Raw genomic sequence first — 26,835 nt, forward strand, 5'->3', positions numbered from 1 at the left:
GAGCTGGTGCTCGTTTACTGCTCTCAGGCCTCCAGGACAGCACAGTTTCAAGGAATTGGTTCTCACTCAAGGTAGCACCTCACCTGGGTCATAGACAGTGACAGGGATTCCAGTAACCCAGTCCTGGGTCACACACAGTGACCCAGCCCTGGGTCACACACAGTGACCCAGCCCTGGGTCACACACAATATCAGGGATGCCTGTACACTGCTGGCCACCCACTGGAGAAATCACTGTCTAAAACCCACAACTGGAAGTTTGGGAGTATTTTAAAGTCTTAAATGTAGGACTGTATACATTCCACCCACCCCTAGAGTCTCTTATTTTTATTTTATGAGTGTTTTGCTACATGTATGCATGTGCACCACATAGGTAAGCACCCGTGGAGTGCAGAAAAAGGTATTAGATCCCCTGGAACTGAACTTACAGATGGTCGTGTGCTGCCCTATGGGTGCTAGGCACTGAACTCCAATCTTCTACAGCAGCAGCGAGTGCTCTCAACTGCTGGCCATCCCCACCCATTAGGGCCAGCTGTGGCTTACCTTTCTGGATGTGTCTTTTGTTTGTTTGCCTCCTACCACGGCATCTCATGGCTGGAGCGAGTTTGTCTTGTTTTCTTTTCCTCCCAGCTTTTTCTCCACACTTTTGTATGCTATCACTGTTGTGAGGATTTCGGAGTTTCCTCCCATTTCTCCCACTGAAACAGAGCCTATTTTTCCCTTATTCTGATTCTTCTTCATGTGCTCACATAGAGGCAGCCAGCGCCTTTGCTAATATTTTTAGTCTGGTTATTTAGTCCGATAAAGATACTTTTTGGGGCCTATACCTGCCGAGTCCACTACCTAAGGCCAGTGGGTCTGATTTACTAAATATTTTCTGTGCTTCTGTCCTTTACTTCTTTATGTCATGTGTATTTTGTGCGATTTGTCCACAAACTCACCTTTCTTAGCATTGACTGGAATCCCTTGAAGCTTAGACGGAAGCCCAATCCCTTTAGAGAGCTGCCCAAGAATTAACCTAATATTATTTTTACATTTTAATTTATATGGTTGTGAAGAGGTTTTATAGATTTTGTGGTCCCAAACTCCCAAGGGAAGAGTTTTGATCCCCTTCCCAGAGGAGTGTTTTGGCAAAGGCAGTTCCCCCAAACAATGAGGTGGGGAGGTGAAGGTTTGCTGTTACTCTTTCTTGCACTAAGGGTGTAAATTATTAGAACCTGGGACACAGGTGGCAGTGTCCTTCTATGTCCTTACCTTGTCTAGCCTTTGGGTATCATTGTCTCTCCAAGAGCAGGAAAGCCAAAGATTAAACTCACAGGGCTTGGTAAATGTCCACTTCTTGTGCCCACCCACTTGTAAAGGTGGCCCTCTGTGCTGCAGCGAAAGTTTCCCATTTCAACTTTTGGGGGTCTTTGTTTGGTTGGTTTTGTTTGTTAGCTGTTTGTTTATTTTTGGTCCTTTAAGTAACTCTTCCTTTCCCATTTCATTAATGCATTTATTTTTTAGAAATTTTAAACTGTTCGTCCAGCATTTCAGTGGCGATGTTGGCTGAGCGTCCTTCCGAGTTGCTGTAAATAGAAAAGTACTCTTTGAGTCTTTGAGACTTTCTTCTCCAACTTTGCCCTTCCTTTCCCTCTTTTTATGTAGCTCGCACACGCTAACAAATGGCTGCAACTCAAGAGCATCCGAGCCCCACATGCGTACTCTCCAGTTAGATTTAATCTTCTTCCTGCCCCACTCCACTCTGCCGCGAGCAGTCCAAGAAGCTGCATGCTGGCGTGGGTGTGTCCATGAGTTGCTCAGAGAAGGTGCGATGGTTAGAAGCTAGATTGTCACTGTCAGTGGCTATAAGATCCAATATTCCTAGCAGTTTTTCATCCAACTTCTAACAAGGCCTGATCCTGCTTGTCTTCTACTCTTGGGGCAGTGTGGCTACAGATGGCAATTTTGTTCTTAATGTTTTATGTTAAAGTCCAAAGCACATTTGCTCGTAGTAATAAAGTCTCCCAGTGTCTCTGCCCTTTAGGCCCCTGGGAATCTCCTTTCTACTCTCTTTTCCATGAACTCTAGAAGACGATGACTTTCCCTTTATAAGAAAGGATGCTGCGTTACCAGGACCATATTGTAACACTCTCTTCTTCCTATGAGCACCAACCAGTTCTTCCCAATCTGTTGTTGTGCCGCCCTTCCCCTCCCACACACACACAAAAAAAAGATTCTGGGAAAGATAGTCTGCTTCCTGCTTTAATTTGGGATTCAAGCAAAGGTGATTACCTGACTCACCTGCAGGTCATGAGCAGCAGTTTGTTCTTCCCTTGCTAGACTGCCAGTGCCTACCTTCATCTCTGAACCAAGCGCACACTGTAGCCAACACCTTGCTTCTCAGTGGCGTGGTGAGAAGGGGATGCTACTGTCACAGGCCTCTTGGCCACTCTCGTCCACGAATTATGTCTTGCTTGCTCTCGGCAGTGCGCAGAGGGATGAGCAAGTCCTCATTTATTTGCAGCAGAAGTCTGAGGATAGCATTCTGACTAGCCCTAGAGGCCTGTCTCTTCATAGCTAGACACACTAGTGACCTGCTTATCACACAAAGCTTGGTGGCTCATAGACACTTCCGTCCAAAGGGGCTTGGGACACAGTTTAGTGCAACAACCCCGTTTGTACTGGAATCCTCTCTGAAACGCTCTAGTTGAAAGGGAGAGGGTAAATTTATACTCAGCCTCGGATAATTTCGTGGCTAATTTCTCACTATCCTCATTTATGCCAGTGTTCTTCGTGTGTGATAAAATGTCAACTTGAGAGCTTGTTCACCGATAAATGCGTTATTGTTCTGAGTGAAATAAGCTTACGATAGCCTGAAGGCTTAGTTTGGGATGCTTTAAAGTCCAGACCATGGGCTAGAAGGGCACATTTAATATCAACGCAGCAACTCTTTGCTTTAATGTTCTCGGTAGTAATGTCGTCGTGGTGCGGATGAGCTCTGAGGCGGAGACGCTAGCGCCGTCCTTATCGCCATTACCATCTTCCCTGTGAGACTGTCGCTCTGGTAATGCACTTGGATATCCCTCTCCACCAAGTGTCGGAGAAATGCCACTCCTTCCTCCGTCAAGGGCAAAGAGGATAATGTCTTTTGTTTACAGGATACTACTTCAACAAAAGGAAGACAGACCAAAATATTTGCTAACCAGGAGTTGCTTTTTGTGTATGGGCTAGGCATTTTCGCTGTGTTAGTGAATTATGTTAATCTCAAACTTAGCTTGACTGCAGTTGCTCCTTCTGTCTCCCTCACACTTGCGTAAGGAATCTACATCCATGTTATCTGCCCACGCCAGTCCATCCATCCATCTCTGTGACGGCTCCATCCGCGTCGGAGCTCAAGGAGATTGGGTTTTCTGGGATACTGTTTTCTCCGTTTTTCTTGGCAATATGCCTGGCAGTGAGGAGCTTTAAATTTGGCATCTGTCATTGCCTATCTCGATCCAAATCACATAGTGCTAAATACCATGAAGAATGCCGCACAGGGGAAATCAGCAGCGGGCTGTGAAAGCGAGGACCTTCATATTACCGCGTGCTCGAGTGTGGCTATTAGAACTGTCATCCAGATGCTTCCTGTAGACTTCCAGAAAGGGGAAAGGCTCTGAGCTACTGCGACCCCAGGGGCACTGAGTGAAGTATGCCGAAAGTACATAAATCATGGGCACATTCATTTTATTTGGCCCGTGTGAGTTCACCAACCTCACCGTGGGTGACCCAGCTCGCTCCCCAGACTCTCTCCCTTCTGCGCGCTATGCCTTCAAGGTACCGCCCATCTAGACCAGACCCTGCAATCATTTCATATGCTCCCCTAACAGCATCCTCAGGGCCTGTCATGGATTCTCATGTGTTTGTCCTATTATCCTTCCCTGCTTGAGTCTCACACATAATGGATGACGCTTTAGTTAATCATCCTCCTCTCTCTTTTGTTCACCAGGTACCTCGGCCTTCAAGGGACTTCTTTATTGAGAATCAATGCCTCTCCTAGGTAATTGATCACCGTAGACCCAGGGACACTCAATTCATCCTGGAGGGTGGGTAATCGTCATGAATAATCAAGACGCTGTGGCTTCGATATTGCATGAATGCAAGCAAGTGCTGGATCATCTCTTGTTGGAAACGCCAGATGTGTCTACCGAAGACAAGAGTGAGGACCAGCGGTGCAGAGGTGAGGCTCTGATGGGAGACACCAGGGGTTGAGCCAGCAGGTTCAGTACCTTCACCCTCGCCTGCATGACACTTTTGCCTCTCTGCCCTATTTTTCTGCTCCTGGCAGATGACCACCAAGAGATGAGTGGATTTCCAGGATGTGAATGGGACGGGCTGCAGGCTGACGGGCAGGGAAGAAGCCCACTTTGTTGCAGAGAATTGCTGTCAGTTCTAATTTTAGGCTTCAGTAAACACGAGGCTACCAGAAACAGTTTGGTTCAGGAAGAACAAAGGGTCCAAGTTGGCTGGTGCACGCAAATTTCAATTATTAAAAAATTGAAGCAACTTCTGAATGGTAGCGCATACTTTTTCTCAAACAAGGGTTTTGTGCTTCATCAACTTCCATATACTTCCATGGCATCCACAAATAGGTCATCTCTGTTTTCTTTGTCACCAACAAGCTCCTCATGCCATTTTTAAAATGTACTCATTGATCTCACAAAAGACTGTTTGCAGCGTAATCATGGCCTGTATTTTTTCTTGCTTCCTGGTTTGTGCTCTTTAAGGTTATAGATATTGTTTAAGAAATTCAATCACAAAATCTAGGAAGCTACAAAAAATTCATTTCTTCTTTCACCAGCTTTGGAGATGCAACCTCTTTAATTCGGTTCTTTTTCATTGTTCAAATACTTTTCCTTCCGCTTGTTTAAGTATGTTCTTTGTATGAGCTTTTAATTTTGTCCTGTGTACTTTCAGTGTTTGGGTGTTTCATTTAAAAATAAGATGCCTGAATAAAATACACTCTGTCATGGGTAGGTCCCGGGATGGGCTTACCCCCAGTTACGGTTTACAGGCACATACATGTCTAACGAGGTATTTTAGGTACCTATGGCAGTCTCCACTATGTAACCTGTCTTTCTACTTCCTTCTGGATGAAGTCCTGTACATGCAGTCAGTTCCCAAAACAAACCTCAGCGTGTAATTGCATTCTTCGCTAGATAGACCGACAAGCATTTGACTGACAGCTAGTTGCATGTACTTGTCAACCTGGGATCATAGGCTCCGCGTGTCAGTGCCTGGTCCTCAACCACAGGTTCTAGGCACCCAGCCAATATTGAATAGCTGGCTCTCTGTCTCCCTGGGGCTGCACGTGGGTTGGGCTGTTGTTCTTGTTTTTCCTACAGCTTTCCTAGTGTCCTCTCTCTGTGTTTAGTGTGTCCTCACCTAGCCCTCACGTTCTCCCTGCTGAAGTCCGAGGCCCCAGTCAGATGCCATTTTCTTCTCAAGTGACAAAGATTAGGAGAAACAATGAATTTAATGTCATATAAGGGCAAATCAAGGCTATAAAGTCATTTGATAAGACGTGGTCCTTTAGGTAAGCTTCTAGAATGAGGGCCAGATATGAATGAGGGAGAAATCCTCACATGCAGAGTGGTGTGCTTGCACGATCCTCACTTCCTGTGGCCGACATCTGTGCAGAACCCCTTCTGCTCAGGTGGGCAGGTGACTGTAAGCAGCTTTGGTCCACTGGTTGTGGCTCTACGGACGTTGTTACTGTCTGGAATCACAGAGAAAGACGTTCGTACAGGGTTGCTTATGGGCATGGCAGCCGGTGAACTTGGGAACATTGATTCAGCATTTTGTCTTGCCCTAACCTTCAGTTCCATCTCTCTCCTCCTTGTTCCTGCCAGCCTGGGAGGTGGAGTAAGATATGCAACACAAACTGAAATGCAGTATAGGTTTAACACCTGTCTTTTAGGGGTGTCTTATATTCCAGTGTGCTCCACTGGCTTATTTACGGTTTGGCTTGGAGAAGGGTTATGGAGGGGACAAAAATGATTGTCAGTTGAAGAACCATCAAGTTCACTCTTTGAGTCTAGGATATTTACAGTCAAACTGAGACACTGAGAACGGAAAGGGACATTATCTGTGAGTCCCCTGGGCCACACGGGACCGTCCCCTCCAACTGTCATCATACTCATTGCCATTTAGAAGGACCCTTGAAGAAATTTGCTCTGCACACATGTTACATTTCTAGAAACTGAAATTCCTTCACTAGCAATTGCACAGACATATTTTGCAGCCAAATGGGAGCACATAGTTCTAGGGCTCTGCGAGGGGATGCTGCTGCAGAGTAAGGGCCCAAGGGGTGCTGAACTTGGAGTCACACTTTCAATGGGATACGATAGTCATCTCTGGTCATCGACACTAGTCACTCATTGGTGTGGTCTTGTCAAGGCCAAGCAGTCTTTCCCTACCTAGAAAGTTCCTTAATTTGCTCAGCTGGTGGCAAGTTCACATAAAGACGTCCAGGATTAAGGCAGCTTTTCTTACTTCTTATTCTGTTCATCTGTCACGTTCTATTTTCTCTCTTTAGTACGGATCAGGCTGATATAATGCTACCTTGGTGTTTTAACCAGGACAGTATGCTGCCATAGTGATGGGATTTACACGAGGAAGGGGATAGGATACACAACAGCTGTCTTGAGGATGCTTTCAGCCCAGGAGGACAGGGAGATGTGTTCAGAGAATAGTGGAATGGAAGCTGAAAGGAGCATGCATCTGTGGGTTAGGAAGCCCAGGGAAGACGCGTTTCAATTCCACCGAGAGGCTATGACAGACTAACAGGAAGTGGTGATCTTTGCTTTGAATACCAAATACAGTGGGCCTGAGTTTGGTCATTGGCTTTGGGAGTAGGGAAACCGCAAACTAAAGAACTAAAAGATGTTGTGAAAGGTGTTGTCCTAGTCTACCTGGGGAGAGACTCAGCTTTGCAAAGGCTTGTGAGGATAGGCTGAAAATACCGAAAAGAAAACAAAAGAGAGAGAGAGATAGGCTGTAAGAGCTATAGGATTTGAGTTAGCTAGATTCATAAAGGGAAAGAAAGCAAATGTCTAGAATGACTGGGCTTCAGATTTGGTGGTTTCATTCATTAAGAGAAAATATAGAGAGAAATGGAATTAGAAAACCGCTGATGAACTAAGTTTGGAATGTGTTCAATATGAGACACAAGACAAATCTATAGACGACCTTGTTTAGAACACTGGCATCACACATACTTCGGAACAGACTGTCTCCATTATGAGGAAGGTCCCGTGGAGTGTGTACTATCTATTATACCCAGAGTGATGTGAACAAGGGGCCTCATCAGTGCAGAACTTCTTGCTGTGGAATTTTGCGTGCCAAGTAGGACAATCAACCCTACTCAACTTTGGTGTGGTTTAAATATCAAATCTAAGGGAAACACTTGAAGTTTCTAGATTTTGTGTTTCTCAAGTTTTGACGAGAGACTGCCAAGCAAAATAGTTAGGATTGGTACCCACTGAGAGACTTAACACAGTTACTGTTGTGAAACGGGGCCACTTCACAGTTAACTGGTATCAGCAAACATCCTGTTTGTGAGTTTGTACTTTCTGTCTGTGTTTAGGCATAGTCAGTGGTTAAAGAGAAGATGGGCCAAGGTCTTAGAGAAGCAGAAACGGCCTGAGCAAATTGAGTCCCTTCTCAGGTGCCACAAGCTCAAAATACCATTTCCCTCTAGCCCTGTTCTCACTTTACAGGGAAAAGAATCTTTCCTTCGTGCCTTTCTCTGATTCTTCATGCAGAGACAGCCAGTCGAGTGCTTGACTTCCTGTTAAAAACCTTTCTCAATGCCTGACTACCCCAATTTACCTGTAGGGCACAGTAGACTCAGGCCACCCATGACAGATAGCTCCTTGCTATTATTCTTCGAGGCGGCCCCAACAGCTTGGACCAGCCAGCGACAGATAGGAAAAGTGTTTTGGTCGCTGAGGTGCTTCATCATAACACGGGGGGCTCCACAGCCCTTTCTTTGACGGCAATTTCCTTAACTGACCTCTGACCTTTTCAGCTTCACTCCCCAGCGAGTTAAGGACCCTGATCCAGGAGGCAAAGGAAATGAAGTGGCCCTTCGTGCCTGAAAGGTGGCAGTACAAACAAGCCATGAGCCCAGAGGACAAAACAAACCTGCAAGATGTGATTGGCGCCAGGCTGCAGCAGCTACTGGTAGGAAAAGTCACACCACCTGTCCCTCCGACATCCCCAAGGGAGGCAGTTAGACACTAAGTGGTCTAACAGATTAAATTTCTCTGAAGTACAAGACAGGCCCGACTCTTACAGTCAGCTCTGCCAGATTGACTGATGTGGGGGAAATAGCCATTTGAAAAGTGTCATTTTCCTGCACCTTCCTGGGGTAGAAGGACAGACCTATTGTGGGTGAAGAAAGGCGGATGGAGTACATAGTCTCAGACCTGTTGTCTTGAAATAGTCCCATCTTCTAGGTGGACTTCAGTTGTTTTGGTTCTACTGTGCTTTAAAACATTTTTTTTTATTTTGAAATGACACTTTCTAGAAACTGGATTATTAAAAAAAAATCTCAGCAGGACACTGGTGGCACCCGCTTTTATTCCCAGCACTTGGGAGACAGAGGCAGGCAGAGCTCTGTGAGTTTGAGCCTGGTCTACAGAGTGAATTCCAGGACAGGCTCCAAAGCTACAGATAAACTGTTGTCTCGAAATCCACCCCCCAAAAGAAAAACAAAACAACAACAACAAAAACCCTCCCCACCATCTCATGTTGATGACTAAGCTATTGATCCATGTCAGGTCATCTCTATACACCCTGGAAATTCTGTTCCCTCTCTGGGCTCCTCATGACTAGGGCCATTCTGGAAGCATCAAGACCAAGTCATGAATGCGCTTAGTTTTCAAAACACATTTTTCAATGCATTGTGATGTAAGGTTTGAAACCGTTCCTTAATGATCTTCTAGGTTTCACTAGTATCTGTCCTAATAGCTCTATAATCTTTAATTTCATTAAGCCTGGTTATTTTCTTAGCTTGGCTAAGCATTTGTCTACCTTGTTGCCTTTTCAAAGAACTATTTCTTTCATTAATTTTTGTATTATTCTTTTAACTTCCATTTCATTGACGTATACCCTGATTGTTCCTATTTCTTCCTATTTGTTTGAAGTTTAACTTGCTTGCAAACAATTTGAATACATCATTGGATTATTTGAAATCTCTGTGATTGTTTTTAGCATGGGTTCTTCTGTCTCTAAACTCATCTCTTCGGACTGCCTTTGCTGTGTGCAAAGGATTCCATTCTGGTAATCTGTAGTTTTGCTTGTTTTCATTAGTTTGTATAACTTTTAAATTTACTCCTTGATTACTCACTGATCATTCAGAAGTATATATGTGAATCCTCAGGGTTTTATAGATTCTGTAGTTGTTCTTGCTGTCTACATCAAGTCTAAGTTGATTACGATCTAATAAGACACAAGGGATGATGTATGTCTGTTAAGACTTGTTTGTCTGCTTTGGATAGGAATATCAGTGCTTTCCTTTACAAATGAAAGTTACGCTAGCACCCCCCCCCCCAACACACACAAAAGGAATCAGCTAAGCTGGAAATTCTCAGCGTATGGATTTCAACTCTTTGGGGGTTGCATATTAGATATTTGCAAAATCACAGTCATGAAGTAGCAATGAAATAATTCTGTGGTTGGGATCATAACAGCACGAGGAACTGTATTAAAGAGCCACGGCACTAGGAAGGTTAAGAACCACAGAACTAAACTGATAGCACCATTCCCCATAAGAAAGAGCATCAAGAACAGTGTAGGGGTTATTAAAAATAAAGAGGCCATGAAGTTAGAGGGAATCTAGGAGGAATAATGGAGCGGAATGGGGAGATGAACATGATCAAAACATAATAAATGCATTTGTTTTCAAAGAACTAATAAAAGCATTATATTTTTTAAGAACAGCATAAGAAGCCAGGTAAGGCTCAAGACCCAGGCTTGAATTCTAGGGGAGTTAAAAGGAGTCCCATTTTCCTTTGTGGCAGCATTACTTTTTTTAAAAAAAATATTTATTTATTTTTATTATATGTGCATGCCTGTTTACTTGAATATGTATGTACTATGTGAACCACGTTCATTCCTGTTGCCCAGAAGGCTAGAAGAGGGTATCAGATCCCCTGGAACTGGAGTTAAAGATGGTTGTAAGATAGCACAGGGGTGTTGAAAACGGCACCTAGGTCCTATGTAAGAGCAGTATGTGCTCTTCACCGCTGAGTCATCTCTCCAGCCTCATAGTAAGATTGTTCTTTACTTTTAACTTCTCAGGAATTAATCACCAAGGAAATTTAATAACTTAAATGTACTTTTCCTCACATAAGAATATATTTGTCTAGATAACAGGCATCAAAACAATAACATCCTAGAATTTTTACTTTGTTTACATGGTTTTATGTTTAGGGATTATTCCCAATGAATACATAGACAGTTTTTCTCCTGTTGTAGGAAAAACTCTCAGAAAGATCCTTTGAGATTTATGAACACACAAGAGCATCTTCAGGAATTCCCAGACAGGGCAAAAATAGGTTAAGCAGGCTGGAGATTCTTGACAGAAGAAAGTAAGTCCTGGGACTGGAGAAATGGCTCAGAGATTAAAAGCACTGCCTGCCTTTCCGGAGGTCCTGAGTTCAATTCCCAGTAACCACATGGTGGCTCACAACCATCTATAATGAGATCTGGTGCACTCTTCTGGTCTGGTGGCATACATGCAGATAGAACACTGTATACATAATAAAAAATAAATCTTAAAAAAAAGTTAATCCTGTGAAGAGTGAGATTTTAGTTTGTTGGTTTTATTTGGGTTTTGTCTTTGAGACAAGGTCTCATCATGTAGCCCAGGTTGGCCTTGAACACTAGACCCTCCCTCCACATTTTCAGTGTGTGCTAGCAAGACTATCTTAAGTGGGGGAATTTTAATAACTATGGTTGGTACCTGTGTAAAAGTAGAATGATTGTAACTATAATTTACGTATTGTGAAATTTACATATGCATCAGATCTTTCTTATCAAAATAGCCCTATAGTGATGATTGCCATTCCCATCCTCTTACACAGGGGGCCAGAGAGCAGCCTCTTTCTCTTCCGTTTTCCAGCGAGTCTAAGGGAAGAACACGAAAGACAAAGCAGATGCTCAGATTGCTAGCGACGATGCCAGTGACCATGAGCTGTCCACAGAACACTTGGCAGCCGTGGAAGCACTCGGTATTTGTGCTCGGCATATACCACGAGCTGTCCACAGAACACTTGGCAGCCGTGGAAGCACTCGGTATTTGTGCTCGGCATATGGCAGCCACTAGCCACATGAGGCTTCTGACACCCGAAATGACCTGTGTGGCTGAAGAACTCCATTAATAGTTTGTTGACTTTTTATATCTTTTTCTATGGATAGGATGTCAACAGACATTATCTTTGCCTGTTGAGTTGATGTGTCCCTATTATACGAACATCCAAGAGCATCTCAGGGAAGTACCAGAAGTAGCAAAGGGCTAATACAACCCTACAAGGCATATGACAGTACTGTAACCATGCTGCTAATTCCTACAGCCGTGGCTCTTACACTGAGACCCTACACATACACACACACGCGCATACACACACACACACGCACACACACACACACACACACACACACACACACACCATGTGACGGTGTTAGTAGCATGTATCATGTAGGAACTTGGGGATTCCATCTCTTCACCCCCAATCAATAATCTTTATTGGATCAGGAGCAGGATGAAGTTCTCTCCCTGCATCCAAAGCTGGTAGTGGCATCACCGTCATTGTGGTGAAAGCGGAAGCAGCTGGAATTCGAGTTGTGGTCTCTGGGTTTGGATCTGCAACGTGAATTAGGAAGGAAGCTGTTTGGCGTTGTCCAAACCATTTCAAGAGCATGCATCTTTCCTCCTACCGTCCTCTGTAATTCATGTAACTCTATAAATTATATGGATTCCCAACTGTGGAAACAGAGGCACGGAGAAGAGAAGGACTTTGTTCCCCTCACAAGGTCACCCAGTGGCAGCCCTAAGAATCCACCCACTAGTCTTTCTTGAGCCCTTGAGTATTTAACCCGGGAGTTTCTCTGAGCACCGTTTTTCTTTCGCTTACCCAGCAAGCTATAAATTAAGCGGCCCCACCTCCTCAGACTTTTAGGATGCTTTTCCATTGTGCCAGACCCCAAGCGCACAAGTGCTAAAGCTCTCTGCGTATACATAGAGAGAACTATAGCTCTCCATGGGCCAGGCTCTCTGAGACACTTACTGCTTGCTTTTGAGATGTAGCTTGTTAAGAGTGGATCCGGTAAATCCTGTAACTTAATTTGGTCAAGTACGCTATCCGTTTCAATGTCACAGGCCGAGGAGCCGAATGCTCATAGTTTCAAAACCAATGAACTGTCAGATTCCCACTGACAGGAAAAGTAGTTAAGCACCTAAATCTGTCTTTCTCAGTCATTAATTCTTCTTATATTTCCTATGCAGTTTTAACATGAGTTCTTCTTACAACAATCTTCCCCAACTCTCCAGTCCTCTCCCCTTTGGTGTGTGGCCACCGACAGAAATTTATGACAGGGGCCAGCCTCCTTTACAGTCCACACAAAGCCTGCTGGCTTGAGAGATTTTTCTGTCAGCGCTCTTCCAGAAAAAAAACACCTGCAGGCCGCTCTCTGAGAAACCTGGAGAGATGGGAGATTAATGTGGCTGTAATAGCCGGGCAGGGCTTTGGGTATTATGCCTCTCCCCAGGTAGGTGGGTCTTTTCTGAGATGATACCAATTATTTATAGCCGAAACATCTGTTGATAACTGCAGCTGCCCTTCTAAAACAAAGCATATCGCGGGGTCACAGGCCACGGGGACCTAAAACCCTACCTCATGCTAGCTTTGGTCTATTCACTGTCACCCCAAGTCCGTGGGTTACCGTCATCTTTAATGTCTCATCATGCCATGGCAAACACTTTGTAAACACCGCACCGCCCTGCCCTGGAGGCTTTGAAGCGTTATTTCATCTTCGTCGGTAATTTATATTCCAGCGCCGTTGTGCTGTGGGAAAGAGGGGGGGGAAACCTTTTTTTGTTTTCCATTTAATTGTAGATCGCCTGACACTTTGACCTGTATTATTAGTATCAGTCAGAAAAAGGATTTTCTCCCCCTCTTATTTAAAAATGAAATTTCAAGGCGAAGGCGAGGGCTCCTTCAGCTCCTTTCTCTCAAAACAATGTTTACACTCCAAGAGGGGGAAGATGAAAAGCAAGTGCGATGCTTTTTCAAGTGCCGGAGAAGGGCGCTGCAGTTTTTGAAAGGGAACAGTACAGCCCTTACAGATATCATTCAGTGAGACCTTTGATGGGGTTTTCAAAATGCAGTGAAGGCATTCGGCGCTGGCGTCTGTGGAGCCCCGCTCTGGGTTGCAGCGGCTGGCACTGACTAGGAGAGCCGGTCCTTGCTCCTGGAAGCGTGGGAGGAAGACGGGTCCAAGTTGCTAGGTGGCTGCCTCTTGGAGGACTGTTTCCAGGAACTTTCATTTTTCTGAAAGTGACAGCCACTGTTTCATCAAAGAGAAACCTGGGAATCAAGCTTCTGTAAAAGGAGAAAAGGAGAGAGCTGGATTTTGCACGTCTATGGCAGTTGGGATCAGAGTTGGTCCTTAGACCCTGAATTTGCGGTGGGGTTCAGTTGGTGGTATCAGACTAGGTAATCTACACTTGTCTCAGAGAGGGGAGATCCTGCCCTTAGTCACCCCTGCCTTTAGTGTGGCTCTCCATGAGGAGAAATAGGCAATGTGTTGTACTCTGACACGAAACCACAGTCTGAAAAGATAAAGTCGGGTCAGGGCGGATTCTTTATTTCCTTGATTTTTTGTTTGTTTGTGTTGTTTTGTTTTTGACTCCTATATAGGTCATCTGTAGCTATTATGCCACAGGAAAAATATTTGAAAGATGTATGCTCCATAGGAGTTATTTGAAAAGGCCTCCCCCCACAAAAGTCTCAATGTTTCCTAATGTTATTTCTTCAAAGAAAGAAAGGTGGTAGGCAGTGGTGGCACACACCTTTAATCCCAACACTTGGGAGCCAGAGACAGACGGATCTCGGTGAGTTCGAGGCCAGCCTGGTCTGCAAAATGAGTTCTAGGACAGCCAGGATGGTGACACAGAAAAATCCTGTCTTTAACCCGCCCCCCTCAAAAATATGCATCCAAGATTTCAACAATTGTTAAATATTTTGGTTAGGACCGACAGGTGGGGGTTACATCTCAGAAGTGGAAAGCTAGATGTGGGGTTCATGCAGGCTAGACATTATAGCTCAGTAGTAGAGCACTTGCCTAGGATGCAGAAGATGCTGGGTCTAACCCTCAAAACCTCAAAAATGGACTGCAAAATGTACTGAAGTATAGACAAGACCTGTTATCTGGGTTCTCTAGAGTAACAGAACTTATATAACAGATATGCCTATATATATGTATATATATATATACACACATATATATATATTCATTTATTATTAGAATGAGTTACAGGTTGTGGTCCAGCTTATATACCAGAGATTGCCTATAAACTTAAGGTCCAAGAATCACGCTCAGTCCATGAGACTGGATGTCTCAGCTGGCCTTCAGCATATCCTGGGATCTGGAGGAGCTGGGCTCTAGTACCATTAAAGGAATGGACTTGCTAGTGAGGCAGGAGCAAGCAGGCAAAGAGCGAGAGCACTCTTCTCCCATGTCCTTATATAGGCTTCCGACAGGAGGCATGGCCCAGATTAGAGGTAGGTTTTCCCCACCTCAGAAGATCTAGATTAAAGGTATGTCTTTCTGAACCAAAGATTCAGATTAAAGCTGTGCCTTCTCCCCTTGAAGCAGATCTTCCCACTTCAGATTAAGCAAAAGTCTCTCACAGGCGTGTGCCTCTATTTGGGGGCTTTAGTTAATTCCAAATGTAGTCAAGTTGACAGCCAAGCATAGCCATCCCAATAGCATGTGCGAGCCAGTTACATGGGGTGGTGAGCACTGCGGATAGGTTTCCAGCCTCAGACATGAAGGGGTTGGCAGGGCTTCCTGAGTGAAGGACACAGGGACAGAGCTCTGTGCTCTTCCTCAGCTTAGCTTCTTCTCGTCGACATCTTACAGACAACTCAGACCTCCTCTGCTCACGCCCAGACACGGTCCTCCTCCAGACTCCATGGAGGGCACCTCCAGCCATTCACTAACACACTGGAAGCTTCCATCATTCCTGTCACTGTCCTCTCTCTTGCCTGCCAGCAACGTTTGCTTATAAATATCTCTTTAGTTCACTTCCGCCCCTGTCTTCGTCTGTCTAAGTCTGCTTTCTGTGGTTGTAATACAACGGAATCCCTGGGACTAGATACTTCATAAGGAACAGAGAACGTTTGGCTCACAGTTCCCGAGACTGGGACATCCAAGAGCAGAAACCCTCGAGAGGGCCTTCCCGCTGCTCACCCCTTGGCAGAAGTGAAAGGGGAAGAGAGGCTGAGGGTGAGAAAGGGCCACACTGGCTTTCCTGATAAATCTGCTCTCATAACTAACTCATTCCCGCCGTGATGACTAAGTCCTCATGATCTAATCCCTTCCCATCAGGCCCCACATCCCAGCACTGTCGCACCAAGGCTGCTCGCCCCCCCCCACACACACACAACAAAATGAAAGGGAAAGATCCAAACTCTAACACCACCCCGACGGAGCTGCAGTGGCATCTTCACGGGGCCCCTGCCACTGCTTCCCGAGTTCTCCCTCGGGTCTCCGGGCTCCAGGTCTTTTCTTATGCAGGCTACAATCCTGGCCATCCCACCTGAGCATACCACGGGAATCCCCAGCTGCAGAGAGAGGCCTGAGGCTCCACTACATGCATTGCTTGTTCCATGCATGGGGCTGCTCCTTCTCTCTGCTCCTGCAACTCTCTCTCTCTCTCTCTCTCTCTCTCTCTCTCTCTCTCTCTCTCTCTCTCTCTCTCCTTTAGATAAGTTTCTGTGCTTGCCTTGTGTGTCAGCTAGCATTTCTATTCTTCGGGGAAGCTGTCTCTCACTCGCATGGCTGGATTAACACCCCCCCTCCCCCGGTCACATGCTCTCCTAATGTGCCGCTATGTGTTTACACGGGTTGGAGGAATCTCTCTTATTGTTGTCCCTCTCTCCTGCTGACAGTCAGCTCCATGACAACAGGGGCCCTGCCTGCCATGCCTTTCTTTTCCTGACATTTATATCTCTTACATTTTCACAATAAACACCCTTGATTCTCTTCTCCCGTCCTGTGGATACTGTGGGTCAAGCTTAAGTCCTCAGGCTTGGTAGCAGGTACCTGTAACCACCGAGCCATCTCCCTAGCCCTTGAATATAAATGCCTGAATGAATGTGTGCATGCATGAATGAATGAAATGTATGTTGCTCATAAAACATGGTATTTGAGATGTGTGCATGATGGCATACGAATGTGGCTATCCTGTGGGTAGCCACACACAATTGGTTAAGAGGTGGTCACGAGCATTATAGTCACATCTCTCCAGAAATGGAAAGAGTTTGGGTAAATGCTTTACAGACATCACAATAAGAATTAAATAACTAAAGAAGGCAGTTTTACTGAATGTGTGTATTATAAATTGAAGTGGGGGAGTTTGTGTTTGTGCTTAGAAGTTGGACAAGGTGGGGCACATGTGAAATCACATGGGAATTAGGAGCCTTGAGGGTTTGAGGCCAGGCTGGATTACCAGGTTTTTCAATGCCAGACTAAGGGCTATAGGTAAACCCTGTCTCAACAAACCCCTAAGAACTGAGAATGCAACTTAGTGGTGTAGCATTTGCCTAGTATGTGCAAGACAGTGGGTTCAGTTCCAGAACTAACAAAAGGGGTGGGGGAGAAGCGGGTGGAGAGGCACAGGGTACCACACAAAACAGGTTTGTGAACCATTGTGCTGGTTCAGCAATTAAGAGTCTTAGGTTTTTGTTTTTTTATTATTCCTGAAATAGGATCTTTCTGTGTAACCTTAGCTGGTCTTGAACCCATATATAGAAATTTTCTTTCCTTTAATGAAGAAAATAGGACCACTTCTTCTGCCTGCATCCCAGACACAAAGGGGAAAGTCCAGGCTCTAGGTGTGTAACCCAGGCTGTAGCCAATATGAAATATGTACAACTATCAAATTGCTAAAGGCAATAAAACATGTTATTGTGGGTTACTGAAACGCAGTGGACTGTGTGGATGACCACAAGTCAAATGAAGACCCAAATAAAGACCTAGAGGTCTGCTTCGAGGACCTTCACACCCTTCCATTTCCTTAGCTACCACCCCGCTAATTTTCCTCATACTGTCTCTCGTTTGGGTTTTCTTTCCTCCAGCCCCACTGAAACGACAATAGCCTAGGCTACATCATCTCTTTCCTAGGTTACATTCAGCTTTTCTTACTACTTCCACCCATATTTCCTGGATCAGCGTAAACAGATAGGTTATGCCAGAGAAGAAACAAAAACTTCCGAAGCTTAGGGCTCACTACACTGAAAACCTGCCCCTTCTTACTTCATGCCTCTCCGGGATCAGTAGAGTCCGTGCCTGACGCTTCTCTCCCTAGGGATCTGTATCCATACCTCCATCATCCTAGAATATCACTGGCTGCCACTGAAGGGGAAGCAGACATGAGGAATCCCGCTCTGCATCTCATATACGTCTATACTGATCTGATCATTGGCCAAGAGGTAGGGCATGAATATATATTTCTTCAAAAGAAGCATAATCCTACTGTGTGTGTAGAAGAAACTCTTGTAGAACTGGCCAGCTGGCCCAGAGGGTAAAGCCAATTTCTGCTGAATCCAAGGATCTGCGTTCTAGTTTTGGGACGGACATGGTGGGGAGGGGGTGAAGAGAACATATTCCCAAAAGTTGTCCTCTGATTTCTACATATACAGTGTGTGTGCACGCATGTATGTGCATACATGTGTGTGTGTGCGTGCACATGTGTGTGTGCACATACTAATAACAAGCAATAAAGGATAGGAATTTAAAAAAAAAAAAGAAAGCCAGATCTGAAGATGGATTGGCACATTCAGGTCTGCCAGCTTTCCTTACAGCTGTAGCATCTTGCTCATGTTTTTCAACATGAATTTGGAAAGTGAGCAGAAATCTTGCTAATCTTTTTAAGACATCCCCTTCCCAGAATGGAGATCTCACAACAGTATCTAATACTAATCCTGAATGAGAATGATCTTCTAAAGACATGTGAACGGACATTTCATTTGCATGGTGGAGCTATTGGCTACTTATATTTCTTTGCTTGCCCCCAGCAAGCATCTCTTACTGTCGCAAAAGATGGAAAGAGAAGAGAGAAGAAAGGGAATGGGGACTTATTAATTAGGTGTATTTTTTGTTTTAAAAAATTACATATTTATTTATTTATTAAAACAATCTTTTCTCATTTTATGTACCAATCGCAGTTCCCACTCCCTCCCCTCCTCCTGCTCCCCCCACCTCCCCTCTACCCTACCCCCAATCCACTCCTCAGAGAGGGAAAGGCTTCCTGTGGGGAGTCAACATCGTCTGGCACATCACTTTGAGGCAGGACCAAGCCCCCCCCCCCCAATACCTAGGCTGAGCAAAGTGTCCCTTCATAGAGAATGGGATCTAAACATGCACTAGGAGTAAATCCTGGTCCTACTGTCAGTGGCCCCGTAGACCGCCCAAGCCATACAATTGTCACCCACATTCAGGGAACCTAGTTTGGTCCTATTCAGGTTCCCACACTGTCAGGCTGTAGTCAGGGAGCTTCCATTAGCTCAGGCCAGCTGTTCCTGTGGGTTTCCCCATCATGGCCTTGATTTCTTTGCTCATATTATCGCTCTTCCCTCTCTTCAACTGGACTCTGATTGCTTGGCCCAGTGCTTACCTGTGAATCTCTGCATCTGCTTCCATCAGTTGCTGGATGAAGGTTGTATGATGATAATTAGGCAGTCATTAATCTGATTATATGGGAATCAATCTGATTACAGGGGAAGGGCAGTTAAGGCTTAGTTATTAGTTATTGCTTAGGGTCTTAACTGGGGTCATCCTTGTGGATTCCTGGGAATTTTCCTAGTGCCACGTTTCTCACTAGCCCCATAATTGCCCCCTCAATCAAGATTTCTCTTTCCTTGCTCTCCCTCTCTGTCCTTCCCCCATCTCAACCATCCTGTTCCCTCATGTTCTCCTCCCCGTCCCCTTCCCCTACACTCCCAACTTTCCCAGGAGGTCTTGTCTATTTCCTCTTCCCAGGGGGATCTATACATGCCTCTCTTAGGGTTCTCCTTGTTACCCCTTCTTCTCTGGGGTCATGAACTATAGGCTGGTTATCCTTAGCTTTATATCTAATATCCACTTATGAGTGAGTACATACTGTGTTTGTCTTTCGGGTCTGGGTTACCTCACTCAGGATGTTTTTTTTCTAGCTTCATCCATTTACCTGCAAATTTGAAGATGTCATTGTTTTTTACCGCTGAGTAGTACTCCATTGTATAAATGTACCATATTTTCTTTACCCATTCTTCGATTGAGGGGCATCTAGGTTGTTTCCATGTTCTGGCTATTATGAATAATGTTGCTCTGAACGTAACTGAGCAAATGTCCTTGTGGTATGATTGTGCATCCTTTAGGTATATGCCCAAGAATGGTATTTCTGAGTCTTGAGGTAGATTGATTCCCAATTTTCTGAGAAACTGCCATACTGATTTCCAAGCTTGACTGTACAAGTTTGCATTCCCACCAGCAACAATGGAGGAGTGTTCCCTGTAACCAGGTATTTTTAAAGCTGGATAGTCTCAAATGTACATAAGCACACTCTCCCCAACTTAATATTACCAGTTAAATGAAGCACTGAGCTGTGAATTGTCCTAGCAATGAACGCACCAAGGTCCTAAATGACTCAGGCAATTCATCTTTCACCAAAAAAACCGAGAATTCCTAGCATAACATTTTAATGCCTGCATTTTCTTTTCCCTTCATAGTAGGTGGCTTGCTGCAGATTAAGTATTATTCTTTGCACGTGTACCTTCAGAGATCATTTGCACGTCCACGTGTACTCACACGTACTCTTGTGTGCGTGCTAGGAGTAAAGTCTTCAATAGGAGTTGAAGACTTTAGCCATCACTTCATTCAGGAAGGGAGCTGGCAGCTCTCTATTTCATGCCCATTGTTGGATAGCTGAGGAAAGTGAAACCTAGAAAGATAAGTGCTCGTTGTCACAAAGTCAGCTGCTAAAAGACAGGGCAGCAGCCACATCAGGTTTCCTACGTGAGTCTCTCTCTCTCTCTCTCTCTCTCTCTCTCTCTCTCTCTCTCTCTCTTTCTCTTTATTTCTTTGGTTTTTTGAAACAGGGTTTCCTTGTGTAGCAGCCCTGGCTGTCCTGGAACTTGCTCTGTAGACCAGGCTGGCCTTGAACTCAGAGATCTGCCTGCCTCTGCCTCCTACGTGCTGGAACTAAAGGCATGGGCCACCACCACTGTTTTGTTTTTTAAATGTACTCCAGCTCTCCCTACTGCCAGTAACAGGGCCTTCTGTCCTTCTGTTATTCAAACAGACTTCATTTTAAAGGAAATGTGGGAAAGTTAACCACCAGCATTTCAAACTATAATTTCTGGCCCATGAGGTTGTTCAGCCTATACAAAAAAGGCTCTTGCATCCAAGCCTGATGACCCGAGTTTTCTGTCCCATGCTCCCACAAGCTACCTCCTGGCCTCCACATATGTGTGGTAGTATGTGCTTACCAAGGTGTTCTTTTTCTACACATATGTCAGGGGCATGTGCTTACCAAGACCCTACACACACATACACACTGAGAAGAACAAATTAAACTTAAAATTTTTTAAGCTTTGATTTCATCTGCTAAATATTCCCGTTCTTACTTTGAAAAAAGTCAGAGAGGAACCAACTGTTATTTAATAAGTGAAAATTGGGTACCAAGGGAAGGAGTCTGAGAAAGAGAAATAACAGACTGGAGGCCTGTGCGCTTTCAGAACTTAGGGAAAGAGTGTGACGAAATCCACTAAGGATTTAAACACTGCTTGAAAACTCTGCCAAAAGCAGGGGGCTTTTCATAAAGTACTCTTAAGTTTCAATGGAAGGTAAATTAAAACAGTGTGGCTCGTCCTTAGTATTCTACCAGTGAAACTCCGGTTGCCACAGAATCAGGCGTGCAAGTTATCCCTTTGATGAGGGCTAACCCTACAGTGTGAATTTCATGTTCTCGTAATGAGGGCAGAAACTGAGCCAAGTCCTGGAGGGATTGAGGCAGCTCAGACATGTGGGCAGAACAGCACAGCTAAAGTGTTAGCAGAAAATGAGCAAGGTCCAATGTTGGACAAAGAGGCGACCTTCAGAAAACACACCATCCTAGGGGTGCATTCACCCGCCCTCGCAGACAAGCCAAGCGATGTCACCTCTCAAAGTTAATATGGTGACTAAATGGGGAACGTAAGCAATAATAGCATTTCCATTTATCTAGCCAATTTATGTTAGGTCAGCGCAAATGAAATTACCACCTTTGTATATCAACAGATATCAAACCCTAGATTCCATATGTTCAAGCTGACAAACTCTTTACAGCCTCTCTTCCTGTTGGGAGCCCTGCAGAGTGGAACTTTAGGCCCATTTTGCAGATGAGGGGAGGCAACTGGCTTCACAAGTTAGAGATGCGCCAAGCAAAATATCGAGTGCAATTAAGATGGAAGCCCACCCTGTCTCTCCCCTAGTGCCCTGTCCCATGTCTCCATTTATCACGTCCTCTTACCTGCCTGCTTACAAAGCAAGCTTGCCTCACACTCAGAGAGAGCAGCAAGTGCTCTTTAGGTTAATGAGTTCATAAAAACTTGCGTAACTGTCTTTTTTTAAGGAAGTTTATACAGTACAACAGAGATTTTTATTTTCTCATTGGAGAGTTCATGATGAATCAATTCTTATAAGAATCTGTTCTTACTTACTTCTCATCCTATCAGTAAAATTTTATTTCTCTCTCTCTACCATCCCCTACCCCGTGTGTGTGTTTACGTTTGGTTTTTTTTTAACTGAAATCTCACTTTATTGCCTACAAACAATGAAATTCTAGGATTGCACTGCTGTGTCTGGCTTCCATCAGTAAAAATTTTGAACAATCATTAAGGCAAATATATATTTATAACATACACATTTTGAGATAAAATTGCCCTGTGTCATATACGGTGGCCTTAAACGGAGTGATTGGTTTACTTATTTAATTGCATGCATGCCTTGTTCATTTTGTCATACACATTTCTGCAGGCTAGAAAGATAAAACTGAGACTACCTAAGGTCGTCCGTTTTGGTGAGTTCCACTCTTACTGCTGCCTTTATTGATACACAACCATGCTGGCATCCGTCACTCATCATGTGTGTTTGTCTTGCTAATTTCTCACCTCAGAACATGCCCCTCTCCTCTTACATCTTTCCTTTCCTTTTCTCCTTCTTCCACAATAATTTCCCTTCAAACCACTAGGGCCAATTGCAGTACCAGATGGCATGGAGTCTCCTCACCCACCCCCCCTTGACAACAGCTGCCATTGTCATTGCTGTGCACACATCCTGGCTTTGAACTCATAGCTGGGACCCAAACTTGAGGCACAGTACTGGGAGGGGTTCGCTGCCCTGCAGCCTCAGACCTTAAAAAGACAGGACTTGTTAGCATTTTTCTAATCTTCTGTCTATCGAAATCTCATTGTGAAGTTTAATTTCTTCTCCACCTGACTCAACTTCCTAGCCACGAAGCTCCCTTTGTGTCTTAAACTCAATTAGAAGCCCGTATCTCCCACCCCGTATTCCCCATCCTCCCAACAGCCCACACAACTCTATGTTTGTGGGCTGTCGGCACGTGTATCTTTGTGTGTGCAAGTGTGAGCCTGTCCCCTTAGGAATCTAGTAAATTCTCTTCGCGGTCTCCAAGCACTTTATTTAAACATGGTCACTCAGCAAGAAGAATACAGTTGCTGCCTGTTCTGTCTCAGCCTGTGAGTGGAATTCTCATTCGTTTCTGAGTGTAACATTGCTGGGTTCTCAACAACACGGAAATCCTGTTGCTATGGCCTATGATCATATTGTCGAGTCCCCAGAAATGGCAGGTCAGCCATGGGTCTAAAAATCCAAACAACAACAACAACAACAGCAACAACAACAAAATTCCATATTTTTATGAACCCATATGCATCTCTTATTTTACACTCTTATTGTAGGCTGTGGGTTGGGGTTTGTGTGTGTGAGTGTGTTGTTCTCTTTTTCTTTCCCTTTTTGGGGGTGGGGAGGGCAAGGGGCTCCCTTTCATGTTAATCTAATTGTGCACAGCCCAGGCACATTTTTGCCACGCAGGGAGATTCCTTAGTGTCCCTTCCCTACCACACACTCCGTCTCCTCTTTCATTCTCTCCTTCTCATGTCAGAGCGCCCCCCCCCCCCCCGCACCGCCCTGCGCGTTGGGGAGATTCCCAGAAGGGTGATGTATTCCGCCTCGCTGCTGAGGAATGCCCTGTCCCCTCACTTGGCAGCAAATGAAAGTGGGTATTAATTTCTCCAAGAGCGGGTAGAAACAGAAAGCGGGGCTTCGAGAACCACACCACCCAAATCTGCACGTAGGACGCAGCACGCTGCCTCTTCAAAGGATGGAGGCAGAGAAAATGAAAGCGGAGAGGAGTCCCCTGACTTGACTTCCCTGTTCTTTGCATCATAGGTTTTGGATGGAGATGCGAGAGGTTCGAGGGCCCTGAACGGAGCTAAATTATGCAGCTGCGGGGCCGCCAGGGCCTCCAGAATAGGATGCTTCGTTTAGATTTTGCACAATGCTATTGAAGTGCTTATTTTCCTCCTGAAGAGACACAAACAGATGCAAACTTCTGTAAACACTTTAGAAATGAATTCAGTGAGTTTGGCCTCTCAGCAGTGCTCAATGGCTGACAGAAAAATGTCTAATTAGTGCAAGTGGAAAGAATAGGGCCACTTGGATTCCTTCCATCCTCCTCCAAGTCTCGTTCTCTAAGGACCTCAAAGGCCCTTTTGTCTGGCAGGTCACCCTCTCCCGGGCTTTTGTGCTCCAATCTATTAAGAGTATAAGGGGAGAAAATAGATGAGGCAATGTTCCCTGCTCAAATATATGGCATGATCGTGCGGGATACAGAATGTGCCTACAGGTGCTGGGGGAGGGGTTCCCCTGTCGGCCACAAGCAAAAGCAACGCGCATGCGCACGCGAATGCTGGGAGTATCCCTTTGAAGAATTAGCTCCCCACTTTCTCCACGAACACCGAGACCATGAGGTTTCCCTTACTCTGGGGAAGAAGGGGGGAATCAGTCCTCATGGCTGGTGAAAAAGATGAAAAGACATGAGATTTTTTTTTCCATTTTCTTAGCGAAAACGTACAAATTCGACCTTCATTTCTTTTGAGTATTGGAAATTCCACTGCAGTTTACTCCATGGGGGAGTGGAGGGGGACGCTGCCTTTCCATATTTCGTCACTCAAGGAAGTGGGACTGAGTGACAGACTTGTTTTGTTTTTCTTCACGGCATTCCCCATCATTCTATTAAACAGCCACACTCTGCTGAACACCTTGAAGAACTTCCGTTGGTTCTGAAACAGCACTGTAAAGGGCGACTAACCTCATTGCCAAGACGAGATCAGATTGGAACGGTTAAATCATTTGCCAGGGCAACCCATCAGGAGCTCGAAAACAAACGCGAGCAGAGAGCCATCTCAGAAGGTGCAGGGCTCACCTTGCAATCCTGAGGCCCTACGGTCCATCCCCAACACCACAGCAAATGAAAAAGGCCCAGATAGCTGTGGCTTCATCTCAGAAATTATATTTCTTAAACTTTGACATAAATGATTTTTGTATTATGCATTTGCGTATTTAATTTTTATTCCACTTCCTGGAACTAATCTAATAAAAGTGGTTAGGCGGCTGTCCTTTGGGACAGTAGATTGCCAGTGTAGAAAGGGTTTCTTTTCTGGCCCGGCGCCTGGTCTACAAGAGCTAGTTCCAGGACAGGCTCCAAAACTACAGAGAAATGCTGTCTTGAAAAACCAAAAAAAAAAAAAAAAAAAAAAAAAAAAGAAAAGAAAAGAAAAAAGAAAAAGAAAGAAAAGAAAAGGGTTTCTTTTGCAACTGGTAACATCACTTCCTGCTAGTATTGTAAATTTTTTTAAGAATTTTATTTCTCGTGCATTGGTGTTTTGCCTGCATATATATTGCTGTGTGAGGGTGTCTGATCCCCTGGAACTGGAGTTACAGACAGTTATGAGCTGTCGTGTGGGTGCTGGGAATTGAACCAGGTTCTCTGAGAGAGCACCAATTGCTCTTAACCACGGAGTCATCTCTCCAGCCCATGCAAACTTTATCTTGTTGGATGGGAGATTTTCTGTGGATTTCTTAAGCTTTGCTCTGTGAAGCAGTTCAACTCTCTTGAAGCTAGTTTATAAACTTCCAGACTGAGGAAAGGTCCTTCTTCTGAGGTGAGCTTTGTCTCATCTCTAAAGCCAGATTTTCTGGAACATGTTGTTCTGTGCTCTGAGAAGGACAAGACTTACAAAAAGACAAGCCATTTGAGACCTAAAGAGAACATGAGTTTGGATTCCCAGCACCCATATGAAAAACCAGGTACGGAAGTGCCTATAATCTCAGCAGAAGGAAGGAAGAAGCAGGAAGGTGCAGGATCCCTGGGGATTTACTGGCCAATGCATCTAAGTCACTGAGCTCCAGATTCGGGGTGAGATCCTGCCTCAAATAAATAAATAAATAAATATAAGGTTGAGAACAAAAAGAAAGATAACTGGTCTAGAAATGTAGGCCTCTACATACAGACACACAAATGCATACACACCTATACACACGTGCACATACACGTGATAAAACACAGTGCAAATGTGAACAGACACATGCATGTGCACACAAGGAGATACTGCCCGTCTCTATTGTTGGCAACACCATTCCCAAGAGCAGAGAAGGAATTGCCCTAGATATGTGCTGATGCACAGATTGGTAAGCAGCACATAAGTGGTGTGTGCAAAGCGTGGCGTATTACTCACCATAACAAGGGAGGGAATTCTGTCATATCCTGCAGAGATGAAATTTAAAGGGAACACTAACTATAATGTCATAAATAAATCAATAGCTGTCTAAACCAATCCAGTTCTTAGAAACAGAAAGCAGGATGGTGCTTTACAGGAACGGGAGAGTTGTTAAATTTGTTCTTTCAAATTCTCGAAATTAAAAAAAAAAAGTGTCTTTGGCATAACCGAATTTTACACTTTAAAATTTTGATCGTAAATGTTGAGAGATATTGAAATGGAAACCAATTCCTATTTGCCTCTGGTGCATTTGATTTGTAACCTTAAAAACTACTTAGCCTCTCATCTCCTTTCTTAATTGAAATCTTAAGGCTCCTACAGAATTCTAATGAGATAGTATATGAGAATTTTCTTCAGAAATGCAGATGTTGCCGCAAAGATGAAGCTCACTATTATTGGTGAGGAAGAGATGTGAGGCCGCATCTGGAAAGCGGCTTTGCCCCTGAACCTGGGGCCCCAGGGACTACCGCAACTGCCTGAAGCAGACATGGACCCGAGGAGAAGGTGCAGCGGGGCAGAGTTACAGGTGTAGCGGTGCAAGTGCTACATCAAAGTACGTCACCGAGCACCCGCCACGGCTCAGGGAAATGAGCAAGCTGAAGGAGAATGGTTCTGAGCAAACTCTGAGGGGCCGGCAGGAGGACTATCTTCAAACCCTATGACACATAGATAGGAGCTGAAGTTGCCAGCTGGAGAGCAGT

The 26,835-nt window shown here is 44.7% G+C and overlaps 1 protein-coding gene across 7 annotated transcripts in view; it reads left to right on the forward strand.

The window, feature by feature from the left end:
- Positions 1-26,835, forward strand: part of Alpk1 (alpha kinase 1) — a 98,726-nt gene that overhangs the window by 43,477 nt on the left and 28,414 nt on the right. For 5 of the 7 annotated variants that reach the window (XM_087897589.1, XM_087897587.1, XM_087897586.1 and 2 more), the window contains 2 exons: positions 3,970-4,200; positions 8,053-8,207. In XM_087897589.1, coding sequence (XP_087753715.1) covers positions 4,080-4,200; positions 8,053-8,207 — 276 coding nt within the window. In that variant the 5' untranslated portion in view covers positions 3,970-4,079. Of the gene's footprint in view, positions 1-3,969; positions 4,201-8,052; positions 8,208-17,622; positions 17,747-26,835 lie in introns of those variants that run through there. The other 2 variants (XM_087897592.1, XM_087897591.1) reach the window with 2 other exon arrangements.

The sequence above is a fragment of the Myodes glareolus genome, chromosome 17 (genome assembly GCF_982192425.1).
Source record: "Myodes glareolus chromosome 17, mMyoGla1.1, whole genome shotgun sequence".
Taxonomy (NCBI): domain Eukaryota; kingdom Metazoa; phylum Chordata; class Mammalia; order Rodentia; family Cricetidae; genus Myodes; species Myodes glareolus.